This window comes from Phycodurus eques, chromosome 14, assembly GCF_024500275.1.
Source record: "Phycodurus eques isolate BA_2022a chromosome 14, UOR_Pequ_1.1, whole genome shotgun sequence".
Classification (NCBI taxonomy): Eukaryota; Metazoa; Chordata; class Actinopteri; order Syngnathiformes; family Syngnathidae; genus Phycodurus; species Phycodurus eques.
In genome coordinates, this window is record NC_084538.1 from 12,174,666 (window position 1) to 12,187,385 (window position 12,720).

The window sequence follows — 12,720 nt, forward strand, 5'->3', positions numbered from 1 at the left end:
TATTTGTAACAATATCAGTCATTTTATTCTTAAGAGTAAGAATTGTTTGGGGCAAAAACTGGTCTTCCTCTATTCAACCACGAGATGGAAGTGTTGACCAAAAGGAGCACAACATTCACCAAACTCATCAAAGCCAGTGAAAAACGGAACGAGACATATTTCTTGAGTAATACAAATTGCATTTTGCTTACATAACTTCATAAAAAAGTACAAAATTATACAACATTTTTGTCACAACCATAGTCTAAATAAGGTACAATATTAACAGTCCATACGTACTGTATATTTGATATGTAAAAAATACATGAATACATGACGCCTGCGCCAAAATATGTGAAAAATGACAGATAAAATAAGCCACTAAATGTAAGACAGTGTGTGTGTATATATATATATATATATATATATATATATATATATATATACACACACACACACACACACACACACACACACACACACATTCGGTTATCAATTTTTAATAATAATTTCATATCATCAAACTTATTTTGGGAGAGAGGCAGAGGTACAGCCAAGATTGGTCACCAGTAAATCACAGCAAACATTAACAGATTAACAATCATTCACACGCACAGTCACACCAATTTTGATTCTTCAATGAACATAACATGCGTCTTTTTGGAACGTGGGAGGAAGCCGGAGAACCCGGAGAAAACCCACACAAGCCCAGGAAGAACATCTTCATCAACGTTCCACCTTATTTGTCTCAATGATATAATAATAATGATAATATAACAATAGAAAATATGATTTGTTGCCTACATAATATATGTGTACTGGGATTGCAGCTTCCATGAGTTCTGTAATGCTGGAGTTTTTCCTGCAAAAAGATCATGGAGAGAAGCAATGATGCGTAAATGTTGCCCTGGCATGTTCGTTTTGAATTTAGCTAACGGCAGCTCGGCCAGGCAAAGTTTCAGGGACACTTTCAAGCGGCTGCCAGACTACGCTGTCTCTGAAACACTATTTCAAAGCCAAAGGGTAAGCAGATCTGCATGGAGATTTGTAGGATCCACAGCTTAACGTTACCTAACACAGTTAGCTTCTGATAAGCGGCACATAATTGATTGCTGGGTGAAGTTGCAGACGCGGTGGTGTTAGGGGATTTGGGTTTGGAAATGTGTCCGCCATGTGGATCTACACATTAATGACAAGTGTAATTCGGCGGCCTGGTCTTGAAGTGAGGACTCCACGTGGGAAAATACAATCTATGCTGTCTTTGGTGGCTTCGGAGTTTGCAATCGCTTTAAAGTGCAGCCACACCTAGTCGTCATGGTAAGAAAAATAGGGGCTCGCCATTGGCCCAGCAGTATATGGAACTGGATGAAGGCTGGCTCACTTGCGCGAGACAGGGCCATCCCCTCAAATCAGGCTAATTTCGGCAAGACCAAAAATATGGCGTGTAAATAAATCTTGATCGACAAATGCATGTCACAGACATTTTAAAATGGGGGGGGGGGGTGCATAATATATGTCACCTAAATGATAAACTTATTGAGGTCATGCGCATGTTCTTGTGCTTTGAGGTTGCACTTTGTAAGCTCTGCCTGGGGTAATGTCCCACTTCCCAGCAGTCTGGAATGCAACATAAATGTCTAATCAGACATAAATGTCATCGCCTATGCTGCTCACAACCACTAGGGGGACATAATTATCCGTGGAGTGCTATGAATTGCTCTACTTTGTCTTTTCTTTCTTTGGTATCGCGGCTTGGTGGCGGTAACTCGCAGCATGCACAACTTCACAAGCCATTTCTGTGGGAATATCTTTGACGATTCCAAAATGTTTCTCAGCTATAACTTATAAAACTTGGTTTTTGTATTTGTTTGATGGTGAAACATCAAAGTTAGAGGAGAGAGTATGTTTTAAGTGCCACAACAGTGTCCAATCCACGTCTTGTGGTGTAACATATCCTGAGGGCTCACCTGCTTTTCCACCGTCTTACGGCTCAAAGCCAAGTGCTTCTAGTTGTCTTGTGTTAGTGCAGGACATCAGTGCAACTTCACTCGGCCTCCAGCTGCTGCAGCAGCGGGTTCACCTCGCTCTCGGGCGTCTGGACACTGTCTGTCCGCACGATGCACGTGGGACGATGGCGGTTAAGCATGTGGATCAGCTGCTGGCGTTCAAGCTTCAGCTCCTCGATCTGGGCTTTCAGGTCCGAGTTTAACATCTCTAACCTTTCCGACTCCTGTGGGAGGACAAAGGCAGAAAGTTAAGGGGTCATAACAGACATTTTCACCATGATGTCACACGTACCTTCGGAGTGGCCAAACAAACCTTTACATGTCATTTGACCTCGGCCAGGGGTGTCCAAGCCACGGCCCAGGGGCCATCTTTTAGCATCCCTTGTGTGTGTTCAAAAAGTCGGGGGGTTGCAACACCCACATCTCCAATTCAAAACTACTACAACTATATATGCAACTAAAAATATGTTGAATATAGAGCTTTTCTAGATGTGGTCAGCCTAATACCGTAATTGCCCAAGTCATTGTTTAACGTTTTCGGAAAAGAATAAAAGACAACAAATTCAACAAACGAGTCCAGTTGCCAATATTCAACCCTTGACCTGGATGACTGAGAAACTACATAGATATTAAAAACAAAACAATTTTTAGCAAGCACACTGGTATTTTCTATTGATATTGTGACAGTAAGTTACAAACGACTCAAGCTGTTGTGGTCTTAGGCTAATGACATGCAAAGACACAGAGAAACTATTTACAACTAAAATAGTAACACAATTTCTCTGTGTTATGGTGAATAAAGGATAATAAGCAAAAATTGTTTCCTCCAATTTCTGTTCCTTGTCAATGTTGAATTAATGATCCTAAAAAATGCCAGCTTACTACCGATTGCTCTTGTTTTGGTTATGAATGTGGAGATCAACATAATGCAGGGCCAGATCTATTTGAGTGGGTTATTATGTATTTTTGTTTTTAAACAACTAACAATTTATGTGTGTGCCAGTGGAGTTTCTCATTGTATGTTCGCATTAACGTAGCAGAGGCTATGTGGTTGTTTAAGTACACAACATGTACTTCTATTTGTTTTGTTTAGTTTGACAATACGCTTCAGCTGAGAATGGCAATAAATAATAGCTTAGGGTCACTTTTTTGAAGAATATTCACGAATATCTGCAAAACTGCTGCTTGATGTGAAGTGAGTTGTCACTTCCCACTATACAGCGGTCGTATTTCAAAAGCAAGTTAAAGAAAATAAAAACCAGCCGATCAATGGCTCGTATCTCGAAAAACTTATTAGTCGGGTCACTCGTATCTCAAGGATAGGATCTGTTTCAATTTAAGTCAGTGGTAGTCAAATACTTTCTGCCACCTGTAAGTACCCTGGAGCCTATTCTTAAACATTATTAAAAAGGTCCATAAGGGGTAAGGTAAGGATAAGGATGGAAGATAGAAAAAAAAAAAAAAAAAAAAAGATCCCACCTTTTGGAGATAATCCGTCCTCTCTTTCTTCTTGTTTCGACAGCGTGCAGCAGCCACCTTGTTTTTCTCTCGCCTTCGTTTCCTTCTATCGTCCTCTTCATCTCGCTAAACAGAGCAGGGGAATGTGCAAAATATGTTAGGGACAACTACAGAATCTGTTTTGCTTCTTTAAGTACACATTGGAATACCATTATGGTTCAACAGCTTTGCACTATACAGTCCTATTAAACTGACTTCTCCTGAAAGCGCCAAAACTATTGTTATAGTTGTTGTTATAAAGTGTAGAAATAATAATTTTTAGTAGGTTTTAGGCATTGTAATTAATTACGTCTATTGATTATGGGTAAAATTAACAATCATAATCAAGTTACTTTTAATAGGATGGGAGAATTTTCCATACCACTGTTGTACTAATCAGTTACTATACAGTTCCTAGTGGTATCATTATCAGTGTATGTAAAGCATGATGTTATTATGCAAGTGACCGCGATCAAGCTCAACTTTGGATGTTACAATTTCTTATGTTATTGCTTTTCACCTATATCAGAAAAGTGACAACAACAAAGGACTTTTTTTTTTTTAAACTTGATATCGCATACCTTCTTAAATGTATTCAATAGGAAGAATGCCTTTGTATGTGCACCTGGTGGACCTGATTATCACAATGATGACACTAAGCAATGTTTAATGTAGCCTACTGTACATACTGCAGGGGGTAGCATGGGGTGGGGAAAGAGGTGAGAGCACAAATTATGAAAAGAAAAAAAAATGCTGTATTCGTCCTTTGGCGGCACGGTGGGTGACTGGTTAGAATGTCTGCCTCATGGTTCAAAGGACCGGGGTTCAATCCCCGGCCCCGCCTGTGTGGAGTTTGCATGTTCTCCCCGTGCCTGCGTGGGTTTTCTCCGGGCACTCTGGTTTCCTCTCAAATCCCAAAAACAAGCGTCGTAGGTTGTGCCCTGCGATTGACTGGCAACCAGTTCAGGGTGTACCCCGCCTCCTGCCCGACGATAGCTGGGATAGGCTCCACCATGCCCGCGACCCTAGTGAGGAGAAGTGGCGCAGAAAATGGATGGATGGATATTCGTCCTTTTTACTGTTGGTCTTCTGGAATGTGAAATGTCACCTCTCTGACAGGGAAGGAGCCTGAGCTAGCATACGAGGTCGAGAAGTTCTGGCTAGATACGTATAGCTGGGCTTGCCTTGAAACACAGCTCGGGCAATGGTACCAGTCCTCTTGAGTCCTCTTCAGCTGAGTTGACTGGGTGGGTAACAGCCACTTAAACCATGTCACCAACACATTTTGACCTATGTTATGCATAAAACAATCGAAAAAATGGATTGTGATAGAAGGGGACCTTTAAGCACATGGGAGAACATGGCCCATGATGCACATCCCAGAAACCACCACTGACTGACAAAAATTAAGACTGTTCAGCTGTGGTGGAGATCTATGCGTTTGTAGCGTATTCTAAAAAAATCCCACCTAAAAACAAAAGGTACAGCATAGTACTACTTTGTAACGTTTATTCTCTCTTGGACATACCGTACCTCTGTTTTGATGACAAGAGGCCTCTTTCCCAGGCTGCTCATGAAGTGCAGGGGCGACAGCATCGTCTTGAACTCATGGAGCCCACCAAACTTCAGCGTGTCAGTCAGCAGAGTGGCCGAGATGCCGGCCAGCGGACCTAGACTGGGCAGGGAACCTGCTGTCACCGAAGGATCCGGAATTTGTCCTGGCATAATGTCACACTCGGCCGTGACCACAGCTAGGGAGACACATAATCGCAGACAAACTGAAGACACTGCCTCATCCAAATGAATAAATACCACATCAAATAGGTCTTGTAAATTAGCAGTCTGTTTCTGAGAACATTCATTCATTCATCTTCCGTTCCGCCTATCCTCACTAGGGTCGTGGGCGTGCTGGAGCCTATTCAAACTGACACACCCTGAACTGGTCGCCAGCCAATCGCAGGCCACATATAAACAAACAACCATTCGCACTCGCATTCATACCTACGGGCAATTTAGAGTATTCAGTTAACCTACCCTGCGTGTTTTTGGCAAACGGGAGGAAACCAGAGTACCCGGAGAAAACCCACGCAGGCACGGGGAGAACATGCAAACTCCACACAGGCGGGGCTGGGATTTGAACCCTAGTCCTCAGAACTGTGAGGCAGATGTGCTAACCAGACGTCTACCGTGCCGCCTAAAGGAGCCCAGTGGAAGGCAATCACCGTGCCGAACATCAATATTTATTTATTTTTTGCTTTCTCTTTCCTGGTACAAACGCAATTTACTAATTCCAAGAAGTTAAGTCAACAACTCCACAAATGACCTAGTAAACGTCAACAAATGATGCTTGATTCAAAGGAACGCTAAAGATAGAAATTTTATTGGAATTTCTTGGTAGTGGCTTTCTGGACTTTATGTTAGGGGAGCTGAACATGGCAGTCAACATTTCTCTTCATCTTTTAAAAATATGTTGCAGAAGACACTTGCAGTAGCATATTTGTGCATTTACCAACAGACCTTTTGTGCAAATACTGAGAGCGGACATTTAAATATATCCATAGACTAATGGAAAGGTAAGTATGAGTGCAATAAGCTGGCAAAGGCACAGGAAATTCCGATTAAAAAGCTCTCCAAAACCACATGAAGCCCTTGAGAAAGAGCATCTAGGGTCAGTGGCTCTGAAAAAGATAACCTCAGCAGGGAGACAAAAAATGCTGAAGTATAGCTTGTTATTTACATTTTATGTAACTACATATTTAGTTTTGCATATTAGCTTTCCTTAAATGAACTACAATGTTTTGTCGAACTCACTAACGACCCTCATAAGGACAAGGGCTATTGATAAATGGATGGCTGGATGGATCGTTATCATTGGCCAATTTGACGAATCGCCATAAAGTTTCATGAAAATCAGTTCAGTAGTTTTTCCAGGATGTAGCCGAACAAGTTACAAACAGTAAAAATATAAACATTTTGATGGCAGAAACAGAAGAGCTGAGGGAAAAAAAATTATCTGCACCAAAAAATAAAATAAAATAAAATTCTGCCACACTTACTGTTTTCCTGTTTCCCGATCCACTAAAAATTTTTTATTTAAAATAAAAAATATATTTTTTGTTTGCCAGTCCGTCCCGTGTGGCCCGGTACTAAATGGTCTGTGGCCCGCTAGTGGTCCGCAGCCCGGTGATTGGGTAACCCTGGTTTAAATAATAAGGCAACCATTCATACTTCAGGGAAACTGAACACACATAATGTGAAAATCAGAACCCGCCCATATGACTCGGGAACTTCATTAAGATCTTCCAAATGTGAATGTGTGGTGTGGTATAATGAGCACTCGAATCATTGATCTATTGTTCTTCAGAGAGATCAATTACTAAAAATGTTTACTTCGGCCTTTTGATGTGGTACCACGAATGGATGACATTTACCCAACCAGCATTTTCCAGCACCAGCTTCCTCTTATTTTGTGATTTTAACTTGATAATCTATGTGTTTAGTCAGGTACATGCACAGATACGCCCCTCGTGGTGGTCGAGCACCAGTCCCTTTGCCCTGGATGAAAAAAGCGCTGCAGCCCATTTTTTTTCTTCATTCATCAGTTTAAAAACAAATAACAATTGCCTTTTTAACCTTCAAGTCTCAAGCAAGACCCCAATAAGGTAAAATAAGATTATCGCACTACTAGTCACTTTAAACTGCATACATTTGTTGAAGTCTCGGCGCCCTTTGCACAATGGTCATTGCACCGGACTATTGTTCTATTAGTCATTCAAACTGCTCTAATTGCGAGAGGACTGCATCTTTTTGCACAGTTGTCAAAAATAAATAAATAAATAAAAATACATTTATACCGGCATGACCAGATTACTAGCAACCTTTTATTGCTCAGTGACTGGTTTTTTTCCCCTTCAATATCTTTATGTCTCAAAAGTATTCTCTATCAATTCACTGTGTGTTGTCGTACTAGAGCGGCTTCAACTACCGGAGACAAATACCTTGTGTGTTTTTGACATACTTGGCAAATAAAGATGATTCTAATAAGGCTATTATCGGCCAATTTATCTAACCTGTATGTATGTATAACACATCTTGACATAATACACTTCAAATTAACAACACTACATTAATAATCATGTAGTTTAATATGTCTGTCAATCAAAACTCATTTTATACTCTGAACAACCTCAGCTTGTTTTTGTCCCCAAAGAAAATGACAGTAGCCTACAACTCAACTCAATAAGTCATTTCCTTTTATCTTTATCAAACATAGAAAATTAACAACAATCAAGTCTGTCAGGTCATCATGTCAAGTTTTAAGTCTTTAACTCCCACGTCAAGCCTTAAGTCATCAAAACAGTGATTGAGTCACAATGACTCAAGTCTCCATCTCTGCCGAGAAGACTCAACAAAGCCCACAAATGTTACTGTTTGTAGTCTTACTTGAATTTATATCTCGGGTGTCAAACTCAAGGCCCGGGGCCAGATCCATCCCGCAACATCATTTTATGTAGCGCCCTAATACAAATCATGTGCATTTACTTGGTGTTTCTTGCTAAAATTGATATCAAAATATGCAAATTGTCGGGACTTATAGTAATGTTGAGATATTGCAAGAATTTTGATTACCAAAACCCTTTTTTTTTTTTTTTATTAATTGTAAAATAGTTAAAGTATCTTCCTTGATTTGTGATTTAAAAACTACCGGTAGTTATCAACCAACAGTGTTGGGGAGTAACGAATCACATGTAACTAGATTACATAATTCAATGACAACTTTATGTCAATGAATTCCATCACATTACTGGGAGAAAATGTGTAATTGAATTACAATTGTTTAGGAAAATTTCCATGATTACAATTTTATTTACACTTGAAAAGATTTGTTTTCATATCACTTCCTCCTTCTAAAGCCAATGCTTGTGATTGGCTCTATCTGGTCTTGTTCTGCCATAATCTCAAACATGACATATTTTTCCAAATATGACCTTGAAGCACCACTTTGTGGTGCAATACATTAGTGTGTCTGAGATATTGAAAGGGTTACGCTCTGTTACACTTTTGAATACATAAAAGAACATTTACTTTTTTATGGAACATTAATTTATCTGGGTTGTCATATGAAGCGATATTGTCTAAATTGTGCACATTTGTCATTAGGTCAACATGGTATGGTATGGTGGTTTTCCAGATGCTACACTCATATAATGTAACAAACACATTTTATATGATGTATTTATATTTCATCATGTTTGGTTATCAGTTTATTTTTTGTGTGAAGAACAAATACTGAATGTACTGTTTGTTCCAAAATAATGATCGATGATTTTAATCCACTTTTTAGAGGAAACATCCAAAGGTCCTGTTAATGGATTCATTCAAAATTAAGAAAATAATCAAAATGTAATCAAATATAATTACTTATGTTACTTTGAGAAAGTAATTGATATAGTTCAACAGGGTAACTGTATAATCAACTACATTTCCAAAGCAACCTTCCCAACACTGTCCATCAACCATCAATTTGTTGTCAATGGGTAATAATATGACGATGGATTTTAAATAGTTTCAGGCTTCTTAAGGAATTAACGCCAATGTGACTCGCGAAAAAAAATAAAAAATAAAAAAAAATAAGTTTGACATCCCTGATTTTACACTTATGTTATTGCAGTAAGATAATTTGAAAATGCTGACAAGGGGGGGCATGGCGCAAGTCCTGTACTGGACGAGTTGAAAGCGGAAGTTTGCTTCTTTTGTTTTTCCTCTCTCAAGTGCGGTATTCATGTTTTTACGCAACTTTTGTGTTTTCATAAGAGGACAGACAGCACAGCAGCACCAATCAAACGTTGCAATGTCGAGACTGTGCGTTTAAAAATCTGTGCACGACACACATTATCGTAAGAATAGCATGTTTTGTTTTGGTTTGTGTTTTAGCATACACACAATGGGGTGTTTGTGGGGCTATTAACCAGCAGGCAATATTCAAAATAACTAGAAATGTCAGACTACAAGGAGCAACACGAACACGAACACGCAAACTCAGAGCCCCCCTTTTTCTTTTTTTTTTTTTTTTTTTTTTTCTTTTTTTTCTTAAGTCGTCCTTCCAAACATGTCCACTGACCTGACTTGGAGCCCAGCTGGAACAAATGTCCTTTCTTCTGCTCGGCCGTGGGTCGAGTGTAGATTTTATAAAGTGGAAACCGTTGCATCAGCCCGACTCTAAACGTGATCCCCATCTGGGAGGATTCTGGAATGCGGAAATGAGGAGGTCGATGCCAGCAGCAGGGAAGTTAAAAAAAAAAAAAAAGTAGTATGGCGCGGGGGGGGGGGGGGGGGGGGGGTCACACTTCTCCTACAATCAAGCATGGGAGAGGTCGACACGACAATACTCTACTCGGCGTTCGGAAGTAACGAAATACAAATACTTTGTTACTGTCCTTGAGAAGATTTTTCAGATATCTGTAGGAAACGTATTTTTCTCACAACTTATTTTGTCAAAAGACTCGTTATTTTTCAACCTGCATCATTGCACAAGACAATGCAGCCCTATGGGTGGCACAAGTCAGTGCAAACTGTAGGCCGGTCCCAAGCCCGGATAAATGCAGAGGGTTGCGTCAGGAAGGGCATCCGGCTTAAAACCTTGCCAAACAAATATGAGCGTTCATCCAAAGAATTCCATACCGGATCGGTCGTGGCCCGGGTTAACAACGTCCGCCACCGGCGCCGTCAACCTGCGGGGCGCCGTTGGAAATTCAGCTACTGTGGGTCGAAGTCAAAGAAGAAGAGGAGGTGGAAAGCGGGTTCTTCGGCAGAAAGAGAAGAGGAAAACACAGAGCCTAGAACTGAATGTGGGGACTTTGAATGTTGGGACTATGACAGGAAAATCTCGGGAGTTGGTTGACATGATGATGAGGAGAAAGGTTGATATATTGTGTGTCCAGGAGACCAGGTGGAAAGGCAGTAAGGCTAGAAGTTTAGGGGCAGGGTTTAAATTATTTTACCATGGTGTCGATGGGAAGAGAAATGGAGTCGGGGTTATTTTAAAAGAAGAGTTGGCTAAGAATGTCTTGGAGGTGAAAAGAGTATCAGATCGAGTGATGAGGCTGAAATTTGTAATTGAGGGTGTTATGTGTAATGTGATTAGTGGCTATGCCCCACAGGTAGGATGTGACCTAGAGGTGAAAGAGAAATTCTGGAAGGAGCTAGATGATGTAGTTCTTAGCATCCCAGTCAGAGAGAGAGTCGTAATTGGTGCAGATTGTAATGGACATGTTGGTGAAGGTAATAGGGGTGATGAAGAAGTGATGGGTAAATACGGCATCCAGGAAAGGAACTTGGAGGGACAGATGGTGGTAGACTTTGCAACAAGGATGCAAATGGCTGTAGTGAACACTTTTTTCCAGAAGAGGCACGAACATAGGGTGACCTATAAGAGCGGAGGTAGAAGCACACAGGTGGATTACATCTTGTGCAGACGATGTAATCTGAAAGAGGTTACCAACTGTAAGGTAGTGGTAGGGGAGAGTGTGGCTAGACAGCATAGGATGGTGGTGTGTAAGATGACTCTGGTGGTGGGGAGGAAAATTAGGAAGACAAAGGCAGAGAAGAGAACCATGTGGTGGAAGCTGAGACAGGACGAGTGTTGTGCAGCTTTTCGGGAAGAGGTGATACAGGCTCTCGGTGGACGGCAGGAGCTTCCAGAAGACTGGACCACTGCAGCCAAGGTGATCAGAGAAGCAGGCAGGAGAGTACTTGGTGTATCTTCTGGCAGGAAAGGAGAGAAGGAGACTTGGTGGTGGAACCTCACAGTACAGGAAATCATACAAGGAAAGAGGTTAGCTAAGAAGAAGTGGGACACTGAGAGGACCGAGGAGAGGCGAAAGGAATACATTGAGATGCGACACAGGGCAAAGGTAGAGGTGGCAAAGGCAAAACAAGAGGCATATGATGACATGTATGGCAGGTTGGACACTAAAGAAGGAGAAAAGGATCTATACAGGCTGGCCAGACAGAGGGACAGAGATGGGAAGGATGTGCAGCAGGTTAGGGTGATTAAGGATAGAGATGGAAATATGTTGACTGGTGCCAGCAGTGTGCTTGCTAGATGGAAAGAATACTTCGAGGAGTTGATGAATGAGGAAAATGAGAGAGAAGGGAGAGTAGAAGAGGTAAGTGTGGTGGACCAGGAAGTGGCAATGATTAGTAAGGGGGAAGTTAGAAAGGCATTAAAGAGGATGAAAAATGGAAAGGCAGTTGGTCCTGATGACATTCCTGTGGAGGTATGGAAGCATCTAGGAGAGGTGGCTGTGAAGTTTTTGACCAGCTTGTTCAATAGAATTCTAGTGCGTGAGAAGATGCCTGAGGAATGGAGGAAAAGTGTACTGGTGCCCATTTTTAAGAACAAAGGTGATGTGCAGAGCTGTGGCAACTATAGAGGAATAAAGTTGATGAGCCACACAATGAAGTTATGGGAAAGAGTAGTGGAGGATAGACTCAGGACAGAAGTGAGTATTTGCGAGCAACAGTATGGTTTCATGCCTAGAAAGAGTACCACAGATGCATTATTTGCCTTGAGGATGTTGATGGAAAAGTACAGAGAAGGTCAGAAGGAGCTACATTGTGTCTTTGTAGATCTAGAGAAAGCCTATGACAGAGTACCCAGAGAAGAACTGTGGTACTGCATGCGGAAGTCTGGAGTGGCAGAGAAGTACGTTAGAATAATACAGGACATGTACGAGGGCAGCAGAACAGCGGTGAGGTGTGCTGTAGGTGTGACAGAAGAATTTAAGGTGGACGTGGGACTGCATCAGGGATCAGCCCTGAGCCCCTTCCTTTTTGCAGTGGTGATGGATAGGCTGACAGATGAGGTTAGACTGGAATCCCCGTGGACCATGATGTTTGCAGATGACATTGTGATCTGCAGTGAAAGCAGGGAGCAGCTGGAGGAACAGTTAGAGAGATGGAGGCATGCACTGGAAAGAAGAGGAATGAAGATTAGCCGAAGTAAAACAGAATATATGTGCATGAATGAGAGGGCTGGTGGGGGAAGAATGAGGCTACAGGGAGAAGCGATAGCAAGGGTGGAGGACTTTAAATACTTGGGGTCAACCGTCCAGAGCAATGGTGAGTGTGGTCAGGAAGTGAAGAAACGGGTCAAAGCAGGTTGGAACGGGTGGAGGAAGGTGTCAGGTGTGTTATGTGACAGAAGAGTCTCTGCTAGGATAAAGGGCAAAGTTTA

At 41.4% G+C, this 12,720-nt stretch overlaps 1 protein-coding gene across 2 annotated transcripts; it reads right to left on the reverse strand.

The window, feature by feature from the left end:
* Positions 1-9,723, reverse strand: LOC133412417 (jun dimerization protein 2-like). 2 transcript variants are annotated; one of them, XM_061695589.1, is made up of 4 exons: positions 9,604-9,723; positions 5,016-5,152; positions 3,465-3,569; positions 1-2,209 (listed from the first exon to the last, which is right to left on the reverse strand). In XM_061695589.1, the coding sequence occupies exons 1-4, from the start codon at positions 9,716-9,718 to the stop codon at positions 2,024-2,026; spliced, it is 543 nt and encodes a 180-aa protein (XP_061551573.1). In that variant the 5' UTR covers positions 9,719-9,723; the 3' UTR covers positions 1-2,023. The 2 variants fall into 2 exon arrangements, with proteins under 2 accessions (XP_061551573.1, XP_061551572.1); XM_061695588.1 differs by having other exon boundaries at positions 5,016-5,233.
* Between the last annotated feature and the right edge of the window lie 2,997 nt (positions 9,724-12,720).